The sequence below is a fragment of the Sceloporus occidentalis genome, unplaced genomic scaffold (assembly GCF_023333645.1).
Source record: "Sceloporus occidentalis isolate IW3139 unplaced genomic scaffold, rSceOcc1.0.p SCAF_7, whole genome shotgun sequence".
Lineage (NCBI taxonomy): Eukaryota > Metazoa > Chordata > Lepidosauria > Squamata > Phrynosomatidae > Sceloporus > Sceloporus occidentalis.
The window spans coordinates 70,971,693-70,991,296 of record NW_028316987.1 but is presented as its reverse complement, the minus strand read 5'-3'; the positions used below and the strand labels follow the sequence as shown (position 1 = coordinate 70,991,296).

General features: G+C 41.1%; 2 protein-coding genes across 4 annotated transcripts in view; one reads left to right on the top strand and one right to left on the bottom strand.

The window, feature by feature from the left end:
• LOC149309924 (peroxisomal carnitine O-octanoyltransferase-like) overlaps positions 1 to 1,992 on the top strand; it is a 38,519-nt gene extending 36,527 nt beyond the window's left edge. For 2 of the 3 annotated variants that reach the window (XM_089533291.1, XM_089533290.1), the window contains exon 18: positions 1,062 to 1,992. In XM_089533291.1, the coding sequence (XP_089389417.1) occupies positions 1,062 to 1,182 (121 nt within the window). In that variant the 3' untranslated portion in view covers positions 1,183 to 1,992. The remainder of the gene's footprint in view (positions 1 to 1,061) is intronic. The other variant, XM_089533292.1, reaches the window with a different exon arrangement.
• A 12-nt stretch (positions 1,993 to 2,004) lies between these two features.
• The window catches only part of LOC149309923 (ATP-dependent translocase ABCB1-like), a 59,950-nt gene continuing 42,350 nt past the window's right edge, over positions 2,005 to 19,604 (bottom strand). The window contains exons 22-28 of the mRNA XM_089533298.1: positions 18,777 to 18,877; positions 17,013 to 17,153; positions 15,684 to 15,840; positions 12,173 to 12,370; positions 8,661 to 8,867; positions 6,791 to 6,937; positions 2,005 to 5,007 (exon numbers count right to left, since the gene is read on the bottom strand). Of these exons, the coding sequence (XP_089389424.1) occupies positions 4,801 to 5,007; positions 6,791 to 6,937; positions 8,661 to 8,867; positions 12,173 to 12,370; positions 15,684 to 15,840; positions 17,013 to 17,153; positions 18,777 to 18,877 (1,158 nt within the window). The 3' untranslated portion in view covers positions 2,005 to 4,800. The remainder of the gene's footprint in view (positions 5,008 to 6,790; positions 6,938 to 8,660; positions 8,868 to 12,172; positions 12,371 to 15,683; positions 15,841 to 17,012; positions 17,154 to 18,776; positions 18,878 to 19,604) is intronic.

Below are 19,604 nucleotides of genomic sequence, written 5' to 3'. Positions count from 1 at the left end.
CAGGCACTGCTACTGGTCTTTCAACCACCACTTTAGATAGCACTGTATTAGAATAGTTATCAAACTTGGTAGAACTTTAGGCCAGGTGTTGTTAGTTTTTTAAAAGTATCAAAGGTAGTCATGTTCAAAAACAAGAATTTGTGAAAATAATTTCAGTAATTAAAACAAAAACATCTTAAAAATGCATGTGAGATAATAAGCTGTGATATGTGCTGGCAGGGAAGGGAGGTGTCTTGCAAGTTTGTACCAGTCCCTATAGATGATGGCTTTTATTTTGCATCAGCTACTTAATTAAGTATACTTTATTTAACTTATTAACCTCTCCTGCTTTTGATCTCTACAAACCTGATGGAAATGTCATTCACTCTTGCTCTGATTGCTAGCAGAATGGGCCCTTGATGGCCAGTAAAACAGATAGGAGGAGAGTTGCGCTTGTGGCAGTTGTGTCACCATTGTGACTAAGTGGTGTCCATGATTATGGAACAGTTACAGACAAGCAAATCTAATAAACCGTTCCATATTCACTATCACTATCTCATCAAAATTGTGACATGATTGTAACTCCACCATCACACCACCTTTTTTACCGAACGTCAGCATGGGTGAATGATGTTTCCATCAGGTTTGAGCAGGTTGGGCCAGGAGAAATTACTTAGTTTATGCATAATTAGATTTAACTGCATGATTTGCACAAGAGTGGCCAGCTGCTGGTAGTGGCAGTTGCATCTCTCTAGAGAACAGAAGCTAGAAAAGGGCTGGGGAGATGTGAAATACTAGAGGCATATACAGAGGGGGCAGCACTCCATTAAATTATCTGAATTGAAGACAGGGTAAGGTGCTAAAGACAAAACCTGTAATTTCAGATTTTACTTTTAACATACCAATGGAAATATTTCAACACTTGTGCAGTGGCTTTTTATCAACCCATACACTCATTATATTGTGGTAATTATGCTAGAATTTCTCAGTATCATTATGCTGTCTTTTGGCATCACAATAGCCTTACTCATCAACTCAATATTGGTCTAAACAATTGTTTTTAATCTTTTTTTAATTAACAGGATTGTTGTGGCCTGCACTACTTGGAAATCATGCCCAGAGACAGATGCAAAAATTCTGTGTAAGAATCTTTTCCAGTCTTTTCAGGACATGATCAAATTAATGACCACAGCCCAGCTTTAGAGAAGATATTGATATTATAGTGCCTTTATTCTTGTATGCATTGCCATGTATACTGAACACTTGAGGAATGAAACTATTAGCAAAGAGGAGTGTCTTAACTGGATGAAACACTGTCTGATAGTTCACCATATATCCTAAGCAGAAATAATGCAAAACCTTTTAAAAATGAGATTTACTGCAATAACAATGCAATTTTCCTTGAATAAGTTTGCAGCAACAATGCAAAACATAAAATCCTTAGTCAAAACTATGCAATGTTAAACTAAGCCTCAGCAATGCAGGCCTGATTGAATCACTAGGACTTTTATAAACATATTTTATGCTAACCTCTTTCATAATCTTCCTAGTGACAGATGCAAGATTATAATCAGATTATAGTAGTTTGTATAGAGCAGCCATTGCAAGGGTAATGGATTTGCGGTTCCTTTTTAGATGGTATTCTATCATGTCTTTTTAGAATTGTAATCAAAATTACTCAAGTAATTGAGATTGTTTTATATATGTCATAGCTGCTGTTCTCGAATTTAGATAATGTGATTGCTGTTAACTCAACAGCTCTATTAAGCTTTTCGAGATAAAAGGAGAAAATGCAATAAGTTAAGAAACTTGTTTTAAATTTTATTTTTCCATTCCAAACAAAGAACAGAAACTGAAATCATACTTGAAATTCTGGAAAAAAATATTTTGGTGATGAGGAGCTATTATTTGACAATGTTGCTTAATGTGTATAATCTAACAAGATTCTCAGGATGTCAGATTTCCTTGGCACGTGGGGAGAGGATTTTGTGTTATCAGTTGTGTAATTTCTTCTCTCTGAAATAAAGCTGCCTCAAAAACCAGTAAGTGTTGAGTTCATTTTTACATACAGGCATTCCTCTGTTGTAAGGGGATACTTTGGAGATGACTCACTCGCTTCCATGAACCTGCCATATATGTTTGACTATAAGTTGACCTCATGTATAAGTCTAGGGCAGGTTTGGGGAACAAAATTATAGAATTTGATATAACCCACGTATAGGTCAAGGGTGATACTTAGGGGCATGTAACAAAGGATGGAATAAAGAAAAATGATGCCAAAGCATGGTGATATTTCCCCAACCAGGGATTCCAAAAAGGATAGAAGCAACACTGCAGCAGAGTTGGTTGGTGCTTCTTTTAGGTTTTCCTGGAATGGACTAAGTTCTTGCCTTTCACCACTCCATTCAGAGTAGGTGATGATTCCTTTTGGATAAGAGTTAAGGTATGGTACTTAATTGACCTGTGGATAAGTCAGCCTGGGTTTTTTGAGTTGATTTTCAACTAAAATTTCTGGACTTATACATGAGTATATACAATATATAGTATTTCATTTTATTTAAGCCACTTGTAACTCCTTGCATACACACCTAGCTAAAACAGCTTACAAATAATTCAGAACAATGGGAAGAATTCAGTATCTCATGTTGTGATTACACATCTGTAACTGATCCATACTAAAGATTCCTACATAATCACAATTGTGGCTCCTACTTTACTTGGCATAAGCTGCAGTCAGAGAAGGAGGTTCATTTTGCTGGTGAGCAAGGCATGAGTGGATGATGTTTCCACTCTGCAAGTGAGGCTGCGACAATCAGGAGGAACACTGTCACACTTCTTTTGCAACCTCACTCATTGGCAGAAATAAGGTGCAAACTGCATCCACCTGCACCCCACTAATCACAGAATGGACTTCTTTCTCTTGGTGTGACTGATGCCCATTAAGTAGGTTGCGAGTTCAGGTTGGGAGTCATTACTTGTTACTCAAACACAACAAAGTAGCCCAGTAGAATTGTGGCCACTATTCTTTGTAAACCCTAAATCATTCTTGTTCCTTCTGTTGATTTTGAGACATAGTGTAATCATTGTATTATGCTTTAACCTAACTATCATTTGATCAAAACATAGTTCAGGAGTTCAGCTGCAAGAGAGACCTAAAATAAAAGCAGGCCAAGGAAGAGTGAGCTGGAGACTTGATCTTCTAATGGGGAAGGTCTTGCATATAACCTGAGATCCATGAGTATTCTTTTTTGTTACATATACACTTACAACTGAGAAAATAAATAGAGATGTATAGTCTGCTAATATGTTGGTATCCTACTCTTCTCACCAGTTACAATGGTGTATCCTAATAGAAAGGTTCTATATAGATGTTGAATCTATACTTGTGCAAGGCTGCATGTGTCTTGCAGAGAAGTGCAATCCACTATTTCTTTAACCTTTTCTGAACTGTTTTTTAAATAAAACATGCACAGTTTTTTTCTATATATGTTTGCTTCCAAAACATTATAGAACTCCAGCAATCATGGTCTGTGGTTAGGGCTCTCTTTGCAGTGGCATCTATAATCTGGAGACCATGAATGGTGAAAATGCTTATGCTGTGACCCGAGTTTCCCTCGCTTCTGACTAGCTGACAAGCATTACACTAAACTATTTTATGTCAGCTTAGTTTATATTATAGTAGTGCATAAACTCTTTAAAGAAATTGAGGTTGTGTTAGGATGGGAGATCAAATTATGAATGTGTATCCCCCTTGAGAGTTTAACAAGTGGGTGGGCAGCATATTAACATTTGAGAAGTACTGGGTATAAGATTAACCATTTGTTTCAGATATTGTACACCATGTCAACTGCTAAACTGTGCTTGCACTAGTTCAGCAGAGAAAAACAATACCACTTAAAACCTACATTTTTCATCTAATGCTAAATATAATTGCTTATAAAAAGATATAACTTTTTTAAAAAATAAATACATTCCAAATATTAACATTTACTCTTCAGTTGAAAATAAAATTTAACAATATATTTTTTGGTGGAATGCATTTTGTATAATAGCTTCAGAAAAATGTTCAAATACACACTTTTCTTCCAGGTGGTTAACACTGTTTTGCTATTTAAAGCACCACAACAGCTAGCTAAGTCTTATGGAGGCCCTAATCTCAAACACGTTTTCTTTAAAACAAGGGTTGTCAATTGCAGCCCATCAAATGTTGGGAATGTTATTCATATCAGCCCTAACTAGCAGTGCTATTATCGAGGATGATCAAGTTCCAATTCAACAACATCTGCAGTGCGCCATCCCCAACCATTGTCAAAATTGCCCATGTTAAGGAACTTTTCAGCAAGTTTGACAAGTATTGACAACCGAAATGTTTTTGAAACATGTTCTTTTGGCAATCCAGAATAATAGTGACTTGTGTCTCTTCCTCCAGCACACCTGGTTTCCAGGAACTAGATGTATCTAATCAAATATTGAAACTGCTTGTGATTTTTGGTCATTGAACCATCTAGAAAACAAACTGGACTTCTTTCTCCAACATTTACATGTGTTTTGTTGCTGTTTTGGACACAAAGTCCTTGGAGTGATCTCTCTCTCTCTCTCTCTCTCTCTCTCTCTCTCACACACACACACACACACACACAACTTTCCAAAGTACAGTGTGCTGTCCTCAGCTGAGAAAAAATCTCCAGAGAAATGTCATTTCAATAATCCTTATGGAATTCAGTCCATTACCACTGCCAGTTTGTTTTGCTTAAGCTGGAGATGGTATAAGGAATATCTTTTGCTACTGCCTTCTCTAAAAATTAATTCCACACGGCATATTTATACAGTAGCTGGTCCTGCCTGAACATTGACTAGAGAGTAATAAATTCCTTTTGCAGCCAGTAGTTGCTGGTGTGTTCCTTGTTCTGTGACTTTGCCATTCTGGATCACTGCTATACTGTCAGCATTCTGCACTGTAGATAAGCGGTGAGCTATTACAATGCAGGTACGTCCTTGTCTGGCTTTATCTAGAGCCTCCTGGACAATCTATGGAAAACAGATTTTTTACAAATGAATTAAAAATAGTATTAAAAAACATTTTTCACAATCCCTTTTTAAAAAATTACTATACTCTTCACTGTAAATTCACAATTCCATTTTAAAAGTAAGAAATAACCATGGAAGTAACATGTTTTAAATATAAAGTCACACAATATATGGATTGCAACTTTAATGGGGTGGGAACAAAGGAAGTTGCAGTTGAATACATCCAAAAAACTGCAGTTTAGAAAGGTTGCCTTACACATATGGGTAATTTGTGGCTCTTCAGGTGTGGTGCTGCAACTCCCATATGCAATATTTCTACACATTTCCTATCCCTATTTTACAAAATTAACTCTAAACAAGGAAGCTCAATAAAGTATGTTTCATTTCCCAATCAGACAGCAACTGATCAAGTGTAGAATAGGAAATACAAAGTTGAGGCCAGCAGTGAAATACATCTTTGCTACGGCCACATGTATCCCCATCCACTGACCTAAAAGGTCTGGACTTCTCACATTCTGATGTTAAAAAAAAAAAAAAAAAAAACACTGAAAAACCACCCCAAGGTTTTGCTGTCCTGTTTTAGGCCCAAGAACGGCCTTTCATCCAAATCAAAAAGAGCCTTGGAGTTATTTCCACTTTTTCATCTCCTATAGGCTAAATTAGGCTAGACCTCCCCAAACATGGCAAAAAATGTCCTTTACAGTCACGAGAACATGTGGGAGGCATTTTGGTGTTTTTTTTTTTTTTTAAAATGGAGATGTGGGTCTTATGTGAGGCCCATGGCTAATACAGGTTGGAATCCAGTTAGCATACGTAGGCATAAGTAAAGTTTGCACATGCATATGTCTCTTTCTGATTGATGGAGAAGCTGATATTCCCTTCCTCTGCACTGACCAAAGCCTCCCGCAACCATTCAAAAAAGCAGGGATGGGACTGGAAAAGCATCTGGCTATGTTACTGTAGTCAGACATGAAATGATTACATCATCTGTTAAGACCTCTGAAGGACTTCCACAGACCTCAGTGGATGAAGTAATTAGGTTATGTCTAGCTACAGGGACACAGCCAGACACTTCTCCAATCCCTCACAATTCTTACAAGGTATAGAATGGCTGGAGAGCCTGAAGTAAATCTGTCGTAGGTTCAGGGGTGAGTGAATGGCCAGCTGTAATGTGGGCTCATGTGCAGAACTACTACGCTATGCTGGACCATACAGGATTGCAGCCATGGCCTGCAGATCACTGATGGGCTATACTGATTGGCAATGGATCTTCAGAATTTTAGACAAGATCTTTCCTAACCATATCTGGAGGTGCCATATACCCTCCCCCAACTTACTGAAAGCCTCCAGCAACCATCCTACACAGCCATTTTGTGCTTTGCATGACCAAGCAGTTTCAGAAACATCTGGCTACATCCCCATAGCCAGATGTGAAATGGGTATAGCAGTGCTAAGTCCCTAGAGAGACCCCCAATGGATCTCAGCAGTGATGTCTTCATTTCATGTCTCACTATGGGGACATAGCCAGACACAACTCTCTTCCTGCCTGCTCATTACAAAGCATGGAAAAGCTGTGTGCATTGGCTGCAGTGACCTTTAAGTAACTGGGGGGAGGCTTGGCAGCTATGGAGGGAGGGAGGGAGTAACAACCCCAGCAGTGCCCAAAAAAGGACATTCACATACATAAAGGAAACGTGTATGTCCCTAAAAGAATGCTGGCTGGTGTGTTGGAAGCATAATATGCTGTAATATGAAGCCACACAATCTAAAGGGAAATTGTTACCTTTTCACTTTCTGTATCAAGTGCAGAGGTAGCTTCATCCAGTAGAAGTATTCTAGGCTGACGGATAAGAGCACGAGCAATAGCAATGCGTTGTTTTTGGCCCCCAGAAAGCTGAGTCCCTTTGTCACCAACAGAAGTGTTGTATTTCTACAGACAGTACAATCAGATGGATAACTTAAATCTCATGTGTTATACAAGCTATAAAGCAATACTCTTGTTTTAGGCTGTGTTAATAGCTCTCTGATTACCAAGATTTCTGAAGTCTTAATTTATAAAATACCTGACCATGCAGGCTTCTGATTTTCTACTGTACTTTTCAGACATGAGCACAACACAAACTATTCAACAGCCAGGGGTACAATTTCATCTGCATAGTACCAGCTTTCCTCCAGAATAGAAAAGATAATTGGATCTTCTCTATTCTGGAGGAAAGCTGGTACTATAGTTTAGGAAAACACTATGTTCAATAAAATGGACATAAGATGAACAGCTGCTGTGATTTTGGGAATGTTTATATTGAGAGAAACCGTTTTGCATGACTGAATTTGTTCATACAGTAAACTGGCAGCCTGTTCTGTAATTATATAGCTGCTGGGAGGGGGAGCTCAGAGAGAATTTCCAGCTCACTAGGTCAGGTTACAAGATGATGTTGTAAGAACAATTTACAATAATCTTTCACCAGACGTTGGACACATTGGGAAGAATCCCATATGACCTGTTACTTGTAACTTTATGTATACCTAGCTACATAGCAGAGGTGCTAAGAAACCTCCTTACTGAATTGTGAAGATGCATATTGGAACCCCAGCAAGAATGCTTTGGTACATGGAATACATCAGTGCACAGTGTGCACATCAACATAACAGGTTCATACAGTAAACTGACAACCTGTTCTCTACTGTACATAGACATTACACAATTGCATGATTCACTTTCCGCAGATGTAAGTCCACTTAGAAAGATGTAGTCTCAACAGGAATCTGGCCAATACTTTTTATGGACAACAACTTCTAGAATCCCTCAGCTATAATGCCCACTGGACACACTGGCTGAGGCATTCTGGGGATGTAATCAAAATCCTAATTTTTCCAAGCTCTGTACTTCAACATTCACTGAAGTGATATACTTCAATATATAAGCACAACTGTATGTAAGACATTAGCAGTGTGATGAGCCCTAGCAAAAAGATGGAGCAACGGTGGCCTGTAGGGTGCATGCAGACCCCAACTCCAAAGCCCTCAGACCTGCCTTGCCCAATTTTATTTTAAAATGGCTGAAAACTCAGATGAAAAGAAGATAGTCGTGGTGGTGGAGGTTTCCTTGTGAGTATGCCTCTGCTGTCGTGGCAAAACCAGGAGAGGCATGCTTGGGCCTCTCCTTTGCCGCCACCATCGAGGCCTCTTTGTGAGAAGGCCTCTGCTGCCACTGTGAAGCCAAGAGGGGCACAGTGGGAGGAGAGCCCAACTAGGTGTCATTCCTCTTCTGGGGTGTCACCCGGTGTGGACTGCATCCCCCCCCCCCCCCAGTGATGCCAGTGGTTCCCACTGCAGCTGCCCAAGAAGATTGCTCCAACATCATGAAACAATAAAATGGAGTAAAACCCAGTGTAGTAAAAATTAGTAATTAAAATAATTCATACTGTCCAAAATCATACTGTTAAAAATCACACAGTCATAAGAAATGTTAGCACTTTTATCTTTGTGTGTGTGTATTTAACTGGATCACTGCTATTCATAATATATAATCCTTCACAATATTATCTGGCTTAATTTTCACATCACACTGAATTCTTGAGTCCAAACACATTCAAAGCTTCCTCTCAAGGATATCTACTTAGGACAGAGGTGTACAAGTTTTAAGAGGTGCTTACGTCTGGTAAAGATTCAATGAAGGAGTGTATGTTGGCTGCTTTAGCCACTTCAACGATTTCTTCAAATGGCACCTCTCTGCTGTTATCACCATAAGCAATATTCTCAGCGATACTGCAGTCAAACAGGACTGGTTCTTGAGAGACAATCCCAATCTGGGACCTCAGCCACTGGATATTTAACTCATTTGCATTTTGGCTATCTACTAGCTGGAAAAGAAAAACAGATACGGTTTCTGAGGCAAAGAACTTTCTGCCTTTCTCCAGAAAACCAAAATCAAACCACTATATCCACATTTCTGTAATAGAGAGAAGTAACAAGTCCTTAAAAGCATCATCATCTTCATCACAGTCATCACCACCACCATCAGCAGCTTTATTTAATATCAATTTAGCAGATTTATGGATGAATAGATTTATAGATTAATAGATTTATAGCTTGATTTTCAGGTAAAAAACCTGTCACAATGTGGATTATACTTAGAAATACATATCTGAGCCCTAAAAACAATGGCTGGTATTCTGTTGGGAACCTATAATGTTGCAAACTGAGTGAATAACTGTGCCACTGTGCAATGGTTGTATTATAAAAGGGAAGAGTAGTTGTAGCTGCATCACCGGGAACAATTGTGCAAATGGTGCAAAAATTGTGGTTGCACAACAGGAGTGATGCACAATGGCATGGCGCTTCATTTAGCAGGCTGCTGCTGCAAAATGCCATCTGCGCCATCCATCACTACTGCTTATGCTTATGCCATTGCTTCATGTCCACTGGCATGGCATTAAAAATAACTAGTAAATAAAAGTAATATTAAAGTAATCAAATAATTAAATAACTAGCAAACACAATGTGTTTACTGAAGTGAATGGTGGGTAATTCTAGGCAGAGTAAAGACATGTCGCTCCTCGCAGAGTAAATAGTTAATTGCAATTTGATCCATGCATTTGTGCCAAATTGACTTTATGGGGGAATCCAGATTTGAAAATTGGTAAGGAACTGGTTTTATGGAAGATGTGGGCCAATAGTGGGATTGTTATCTTACATCAGATACTTGGTGTTGATGAGGTTTTGCCATTTTCTAAATTTTCTTTATTCTAAACCAGCAGGGTTCTTCTGATGTCCTTAATATAACAAATAAAATAGTTTCAGCTATTTTATCAGAACTTGAGTGAAAAGCATAGGATTTTAAAATTAATCAAATGCAGGCTAAGTCTTTAAAATCCTCCTAAAGGCAGCAGTGAAGGTGATCATATGTACTTCCTTAGGGAAATTATCTGACATTTAAAATGGTCTTCATTACAAATAACTCAGAGGGATATACATGAAATATGAAAACATGCTAAATGCCAAGTGAAAACTAACATTGCATAGTGGAAAAGAGACTAAGCTACAATAATGAACCCCCTTGTCCAAATATCAGCTCATCACTCAATTCCTGCATGGCTTTAAGCCAGGGGTAGACATCTACACTTGTCCCAACAGTCAATTTTGGCCCCCATAAGCTTCTGGGGGTCACGTGGATGACTATAACATGAAATAATAGAACCACAAATTGTAAGGCCACTTCCAGTTCTGAAAAATAGGGTATTAAAAAAATATTACACGAATCTGCAACATATCTAAAGGATGAAGTCCAGCTCCTGGAAGCTTCCAGAATAGCAATTCACCTTTTTCCAGTTTTGAATTTTAAAAAAATGGCGGTGCGTGAGGGTAGTCTTAGGCTCAAGGGCTGCAGAAATGACCTGGAGGAGCTGCATGTGGCTCCTACACTATACTTTGCCCACCCTTATTTTAAGCCAGTGTAACCAGGGCTGATGTCACCTAGTCCAGGGGGGAACCACCATAAGGCCAGACTGCTGCAGCCCCCTGCCCCGAGGGGCTAACTCAGAAGGCAGCCACCCACCCCAAGGTTTTCTGAGTCCATACTGGACTTGGAAGGCAGCCCCCCACCCCTTGCGGCCTTCAGAGTCCATGCTGGACTTGGGAGGCTGCCATCACCCATCTTTGAGGATGTCCGAATCCATGTGGATTCATAAGCAGCTGGTCCTCCCCTTGAAGCCTTCTGAGTCCGTGGTGGTTGCCTTGCCAGACTTGGAGGGCAGCTGCCCTCTACCTGCATACGATCCCACTGAGTGACAGCACCCTGGGACATCACCCTGTGTGGTCTGTACCTGCCACTGTGATGCCACTGTTTCAGGCCATCCCGTATCGCTTGGGACATTGAAGGCAAAGTAGGATGAGTGCTTCAAAAGTGGAACTCCAAATATTTTGCAGACAGAAGCCAGGTGGGTGGGTAGTGAGAGGCCATGGCATGACCTCAAATAGGAACAAATAGGGTGGAAGAAAATGGAAACACACACAGGATTTCTGGAGTCCTCCAGCTAGGGCAATGGTTCCAGTAAATGATGGGCTACTGTGTTTCTGCGTAGCATGCCATGTAATGGTTGTTTCCAGTTCCCTATCTAGTCATGTCCTAAATATAGCAGGCTTTCATAGACTCTTTTTCATCCTTGCCTGCCATATGGTTAACTGTAGTGTGGATGGGGTTTCTTTCCTTCCCTGTCATCTCCTCCATGAACTCAATACCTCCTTCCATATTCCTTCCCCAGTTCAAAAATCGGTATAGTTAGTGGTTCTCAGTCTGTGAGATGGAATCCTCCTGGGGGTGTGCAAGAGTTGCTAAAAGGAACCATGAGACTTGGAGGCCCTGATTTCTCACTCTTCCTAAACCTTTTCTGTCCTGGAGGCAAAGAGAAAGGAAAGTAAGGCACTTGGAGGCCTGAAGAAGGAGGATAACTATTTTCTTCTAAAATGTTAAAATATGAATATACATGAATGTGTGAGTGAAAGTATGCACACTAAACAAACAATCTATTTCTATTTATACACTATACTGCATGTAGAGGTAAATGGGGTCATAATGGTAAGTTTGAAAACCAGTTTTTATAGTTATAGGTCAAAGTGCTATATCACTTTAGCATGATAGCTGTAAAAGTAAGGAAAGCAATCTTGCTTTTCATGAGAAGCAAATGTAAGGGGAAGAAGTAAAAACAAACATTCAGTGTGATAACCAAAATCCAATTGGAGGAGGAAGGGCAGAAGAAAACCTCAGTGGCAAAGATCATACCCTCATTCAACACATTATCAGTGGGATCATCCGTTGAAACAATAGATACAGACATGGGATTTTACCCCTGTCTATAACCTGGGGCCTGCACATGCACATGCACACGTGTGCATGCACGCACACATACATATATATACACACACACAACATGCCCTGTCTTTAAAGAGTCATGGTTAGTCCCAGAAATTCATGAAAAATAGACTAGGAGAGAAGGTACATCATATGTCTATTTTAAAAAATCCCATTAAGTACAGGTACAACTCCCACCAAATCCTGAGGCTTTTGGTCAGCCTGAAGGAGCTCTAAATTTGTCTGCAATAACATGAAGCTGCACTAATCTTGTCCCTAAAACAAAACCTTAGACAGATCAAAATGCAACCTACTTACCACTTCTCCACTGAGAGGGTCATAAAATCTTTCAAGCAGCTGGACCAATGTACTCTTCCCACAGCCACTGCTTCCCACAAGAGCCAATGTTTGTCCTTTCTCTACAGCAACACTCAGCCCTTTGAGCACTGAGACATCTGGTCGGGTGGGATAGTTGAAGGCCACTTTTTTAAACGCTGTATTACCATCAAATCTTTCCTAGAATTAAAGAAATCTGCTTTCAAGGGGAAATGGCTGAAGGACTACATGTGATGAACACATAGGGTTAGATGCAGAATCAGCCTTCCATGAACAGAAGGACTCTGATTGTGAAATTACCACCACCTCATTTTCAGGGACACATACAGCCATAGTTCAGTCCATTCACAGGCTGCCAGGGAATGGAGTGGGCAGGGGAGTCTATGTCTCCCAGCCCAGTGGCACATCCAGCTCAGAATCCAACTTCAAGTACTAGAAATGCCATTGAAAGCAGAGGAAAGGGTTGGAACTGACATTAACACTCCAAGATATTTGTATCTTTCCTTTGCTTCAGTTAGAAAGTACTGTGCAGCTCTAATGCTCTCTACCACCATACTCGCTCCATCTTTTTATAGGTCATAGGATTTTAAGGACTAGAAATTCCATGGCTTTATCCTGAGAGAGCTGGTCTCCTGCATGAAGAATTTCACTTTCCACTCTTTTTACTTAAGGGTATATATCCCTCATAGCCCATTGTTGTTGTTGTTCACATGTGTGTGTTGAAGCAGGAATGGCTGAGTAAGAAGAAGCTTGTACTTTTATTTATTTATTCACTTAAAACAAAGCTTTCTCATGAGTAGGTTAAACCAAAACGGTACTGCAGGAACCAAGGCCTGCAGTGTGGATAGGTTGATAGGCAAGGACCCAGGATGGTCTGAAGTCACAAAAACATGAGGTCTCTTTGTGTATTGAACATGCATCTGTCTATCTTCAAAACAAACAGTAATTTATTTGGACCTACAAGCACAGCCTATTTAAGATTGTAGGTGGACAATTACCAACTCTTTCACTTACTCTCACTCTCTGTTTATGCCCATGAATTAATACACCCTCCAGTGTCATCACTAGGGTTGGTGCCACCAGTGTGGTGCCCTCTTCCACCTCTCCCACTGCTGCCTTGCTCATCTATGCCCTGGCTAGCTGGCTAGCTGCCACCCAGAGACACCAACAATGGGATGCTGGGGTGGGGTGGCAACCAGGCAAGCTAGACAGCAAATGGGAGGCAGGAACAGAGGTTGGGTCTTCTTGTTCGGGCTTCCCCACTTCCAGGCAGCAGGGAAACCAGCAGGGGTGTGCATCCACCTGCTGCTCTCACCTTCTGCCATGCTTCCCTTGGCGCAGGCAGCCAGGGCAGCAGGGAGGCCAGCAGTGGAGTGTGTGCATCCATCAACCTCACTTTCTTCCCTGCTGCCCAGGTTCCCTCAGCGAAGGCAGCCAGTGCAGCGGGGAGGTTGGCAAAGCATAAGTGCATGTATGTGTCCACTGTGCTCACCTTCTTTCCCACTGCCCTGGTTCCTTTGGCAAAGGGACCCAGGGCAGTAGGAAGGCCATCAGTGTGCACTCGGTGTCATGTAGCAGCAGCACTACACATATGCACACCCTCAACAGGCAGAGGGCCAGACCGAATATGTCACACCCTCCGGGATGTCACCCAACACAGGCTGAACCTCTGTGCACACCCCCCCCCCCCCCCATGATGCCACTGACCTGCCAACATTTCATAAAGTCTTATCGTACTTAATGGATCCCACACAGAAACGGGGTTTTAACAGTAGAATTTTTTCAGATGTGTTTGTGCCAAAGAGCAATAATGCAAAAATAAAGTGAATGGAAAGTCGGCAAAAACAACACCTTTTTACTTTCAAGAAGTAAAAAGGTAATTTTTGTTGACTTTCTGTTCGCTTTATTTTCACATTATTGCTCTTTGGAAGAAACATCATTTGAAAAACATCTCTCATTTGCAGGATTTGTCTACTTTTAAATCCCATTTCTGCCCAGGATTCGTCTAATGTGATAAGGTCCATTAAAGATGAAAACTGGGACTTCCCTCCATCCACCATCATCCAGAGTGGGAGAAGGGGAAGCCAGCTCCATCAGGCCTCCCCTGAAAGAGGAGCCCACCCCTCCATCCACCATCATCCAGAGAGGGAGAAGGGTAAGCCAGCTCCAACAGGCTTTTCCTGAAAGCAGAGCCCGCCCCTCCATCCACCATCATCCAGAGACAGAGAAGGGGAAACCATCCAGCCTGGAGGGAGTGAAATGGCAGGCCCAACGCCTATCCTTAAGAAACAGAGTCCTCCCTCCAGTCCATCTGCCTTGCTCCAGGCCTCAGAGGGAAAGATGAACTCCAGGACCTAATCTCCTTCCCCACAACCATTCCCTTCTCCTTTTGTGTCATGTCTTCTTAGATTGTATGCCTGAGGGCAGGGAACCGTCTAATTAAAAGATTTTATGTACAGTGCTGTGTAAATTTACAGCGCTATATAAATAAAGCTTAATAATAATAACAAGTGTGGCCAAGCAACATCACAGTGTGATCACGATGGCAGAAGTTATTGAGGAAGAACACACAAACTGGAAGAAGCTGCAGCAGTTTGTTTTTGTTTTTGTCTTCAGTCTATTGGGAAGGGTATGATTCTCTTCCTTTCTCTCTTCTCCCACTGCTGAGTTAATTAAATCATTGAATCATAGAGCTGGAAAGGGCCCCATGGGCCATCAGTTTCAATCCCCTGCTCAATGAAGGAAGAGCATCCCCAGCATCCTCTGGATGTCTCCATCCAGACATCCAGAGGATGAGACCTCACCACCTCTCTAGGGAATTGGTTCCATTGCCAAATTTCTCTCAAAGGCCCGAAACAGACGGGCCATAAGCATTGCCTTTGGGCTGATCTGGAGGCATGGAGTTCAGACGATGCATGCCCCCAGATCAAGCCAAAACTGCACCGTGGCTGTCTAAGGCAGCATTCCTTGCTGGCATTCCATTGGAGACCACAAAGGTGTCCAGCCTTAGGACCGCGGTATCTGGTTGCTGCAGTCCTGTGCTGCTCAGGGCACATTTGCATCTGGAGTGGCCAAGCCGCCTGTCTGCTTAAGGCCATTCCTTCTGATGTTCAATTTAAATCTACCTTTCTGTAAATTAAAACCATTAGAGCCAGTTCTAGCCTCTGAGGCAGCAGAGAACAAGCCTGCACCCTCATCTTTGTGGCAGACCTTGAGGTACTTTTGAATTTTGAACTCAGTTTGCAGCAACTGAAGTAAGCTGGGGACAAAGGGGTAAAATGAAGGGGGTGGGGGGGAAAGAGAAATGAAGACATTTTAAAAACAGCTGAAAAAGTGGGATGACAGACGGTCTTTGCCAAATCAGGACAGTTGGAGGGTATAAGGAAGGGGCTTAATTTTAGCCACTGAAAGGCCAAAAAGTAAATAATATTTTAGGCTTCATCAGCTGGAACAAAAGTAAGACAAAAGGAAATAAATACAAGGAGTAACTTACAGGTTTCATTCCCGCCTCATTGTAATTATCTATTAAGGGTACTCTTTCAAACAGTGCAAACATGTGAGCAGCAGATATTTTGGCTTTAGCATAGTCTGGTGTAAAGGAAGATGTCTGTCCTAGTGCCATGGCACCAAAGACAATACAGGAGAATACCCTGAAAGCATAAATCAAAAAAAGATATCATATAGAGGATGTGTCATTGAGAAGCCATTCGGACTTTTACACTTTTCTGACATCATTTTAGAGCCTTGTCTTAAACGGCAATTGTGTTGTTTATTTTGTTGCTGTCACTTTGTTATGTGGAAAACTGTGAGCAACAGGCCTGGGGCAGCCAGGAACAAAACAACTCTGATTTATTCATTAGGCAAACAGGAGAAAAAATCGAAAATGTTGGTCATGGGCCTGCATTTTCTTTGGCCAGGGGAAGGTACCAGTCTGCAGATAGCTCTCCCTACCATCTGAACTAAGACCAGATACAGAAAATGCAGGCCTATGTCAAACATCTTCATTTTTTTTGTCTGATAAATTACTAAGAGTTTTGAGAAAGCAAACAATGGGAATGCCAGATGAATGCAAATGCTTTCCTGACTTCCAGATCACCACCATAAAGGAGAGGGGGGAAAAACTAGATGTAGGCAACTTTAACTGAACAAATTTAGTGCTTTGATAGGAAATATGAACCAGTCCTGAGGTCTCTGCATCCTAAAATATATCAGCAAGCTAAGACTGAAATTTTATGAGGCTTGATGCTCATATAATTGGGTGTTAAGCTAGTACAGCGGCGGGCAACTCTTGGGGTCAGTGAGAGACACTGGCTTCTCAAGGGACTTGGGAGGCAACACCTCCCATTGCTGCCAGTTTTTGACAACACTTTTGTCACCAAAGAAGCATGGGGACAATGTTGCTATATTTTTGTATTTTCTTTGTGATGTTTTAGGCCCAGGAGAGCCTTTAAAAACAACAGCAAGGGGCCCTGGGGACGCTAAAGTGTTAGGGGCTACATGTTGACTGGCTTTTTTCCACCCTTCTGCTAGCAAATCAACTTTTACAATACTGTGTAAGGAGCTATGTAGCACCTCCTTATCTAACAGCTTTGCTGCATAGCACAGTGGCTTTAAGACTGCATCCACTCTTCCTATCATTTTGAAAATGATACTGGAAGTGTGTAGTCAGCTACCTGATCCAGCTGAGATGTGATGAAAACAGAATCATTTCATTCTCTATCAAATATGCACTTAGACTTTTATTATCACTGATTTCATTATAGGTAGTCAACAAGTAACAGCTTGTATAGAACTAAAAAAAAACAACACCAGATATACTTACAAGAAAACATCCTTAAAGTTCATGTAACCATTTGCCACAAGCCAGGCACCAAACCGAAAACAACCCGCATAGGTAAAATACATTATTGCTTGGGAAAGGCCAAAGGTGAGTCCATGAATGTGTGCTTTCTTAATAGAATTTCTGTTAAAAAAAAAAGGGGGGGGAGAGGGTAAAGATTACTTTTTTTATTGCATATTGATCTACAGGTTATTAATTAAGCTCATTCATATATTCTCAGTGAAGGGACTTCACTGTCTCAGCCCAGGATTTCCTCTGCCCCATCCCGGATTCGCCCCTTTTCACTTGCTGCCCCTCACTCCTGGAACCTTCTTCCTCCACAAGCAAGAGTCATCACTTCTTTAACCAGCTTCAAAACAGAGTTGAAAACCATCCTGTTCAGAGAAGCCTTCCCAGACATCGCATAATTGTCGCTTATCTGATGTTCTGTTGTTGACTGTTTATTGATCCATTTCCTGTATTGCTATGTACTGTATATGTATTATCCTACTTGTGAGTATGTATTTTCCCTGGATAATGATTAACCTTCCATTTTGAAGCCAAGCCCTCCCTCCTGTCCATCTGCCTTGGTCCAGGCCTCGGAGGTTGAGAGGAACTGCTGGACCTCTTACCCTTTCCCGTCACCACTCCCTTCTCCTTCTGTGTCATGTCTTTTTAGATTGTAAGCCTGAGGGCAGGGAACCGTCTAACTAAAAAAAAATTGCATGTACAGCACTGTGTAAATTTACAGCGCTTCATAAATAAAGGTTAATAATAATAATAATAGATATGCAAGGAGCAGACTGCACTCACCCTACTCTTCCCCCCCCCCTCCAAACTGGCTCCATGGAGAACACCTTTGTAAAGAGGAGAGCCTCCTCTATCCATAGGAAGTTCTCTATGGGATCCACAGTGCTGGAAATTCAACCCTGCCTTACGGAGTCTTCTCCTATTGTTAGCTGATTCTAAGAATATACAGTTATAATATTTAAGATTTCTGTACTGTGACAATTAAATTGTAATGTCTCTACAAACATGTTTTATTCAATGATCACTGCCGTGTTTTTATTATTAGATCACGATTCTAATCTTATCTGGTATATAATAGTAATATATTTGCTTTTTGTTTTGGTGTGAAAAGCAAGATTCAGACATAAAAATAAATGATCCTTAGATTGCTTATAATTTGGAGAACTATATCTTCTTTCTTTTTTCACATAAAATAGATATCTAAGGCCAAAAACAGAGGGCTCTAAAGGGGCAGTGCCATGCCACCCCTTTGTGCACCGGATTGGGGCCACAGCAACCACATGCCATGGCCCAGATCTGGCCTTTCTCTGGCACAAAAGGGAGTGGCAGAAAGCCACTCTTTTTTGTGCCAGGGAAAGGGTGCCTTTGTCGCTGCCGTGGTGTTTCTTCAATGTTTCTTTGGCTTGTGGTGCCTAAACACCATGCTGCTGAAATGTCAAAATGCTGCCTGTGGTATGGTTGGGCAAGTGGCATGATGCTGGCTTCAGGGCGGAGTCGGGGCATGCGGCATGCAGACACCGCATCCCACACCATCCTGAAGCCAGCCTTTTTTGTTGGTCTGTACTAGCAGTTAGTTTCAGAAGTGATAGTATCCAAGAAGCATAGGTAACACTACTTGGTAAGATGGCACTTGGTAAGATGGCACTGCTTTAGAAACAGAAACAGAAACAAACAAGACACTAAAGGATAAAATATTTGTTCCTCTCTTTTCAAGTGTTGGTCAGAAGCATCTGTTACCTGTATGGTACTAGCAAATTTTGTCCATACATGAATTCAAATTTTCTTTCCTGAGTAAGGGAGACAACAGTTCGGATATTTCCTATTGCTTCTGTTGCAATCTGTAAAAGAAAGAAAAAATACTTGACTGTAAAGACGTTGATACAATCAATATACAGTGTACCCTTGCCTTACACGTGGGATCCATTCCAGACCCCCCTGCGTAAGGCAAATTCCGTGTATGCTTGAGCCTCGTTGAAAACAATGGGGCTTGTGCATGTGGTGTGGCTGTTCTGTTGCATGGCTTTCAGCATAAGCTGAAAGACGTGTATAGCGCATCTGCGTATAATGCAGGCACAGTGTAATCTAACAAGCAGAATGGAACTGACACTTGCAGAAAGATTCTGTAATGTACCCTTGCTGCCTAGTGGTAGTGCTTCTGGCTTCTGTGTCCCATCCAGCTAGCCATGCTTTCCTCTTGGATTTTATAAGTTGACAGAGGCTAAATTCAGTTCTTTTGGAGCTTAATTCTTTGTACCTCAAACTTCACACACAAGCATGCTGACACCTCTTCCGCACATCTCAGTACATCACACTTTAGTTCATAGAAAGATACTTTTAAAAGTAAATAGTTGAAGGAAACAGAAAGTAATTTGTTACTGTTATATTTTTTAAAAATAACCTTGGTTTCCAGTTTCTCAAAAGTAACTCAAATAGCTAGACACAGTGCAAGATACAGCGTGAAACAGCTCTTGAATCATGATTCATTCCGCACTATTCAATGAGGCCACATCTTCATGGAAGTAGAAATTTTTAAAGTTACACAACAAACATAATGGCGTTATCTTT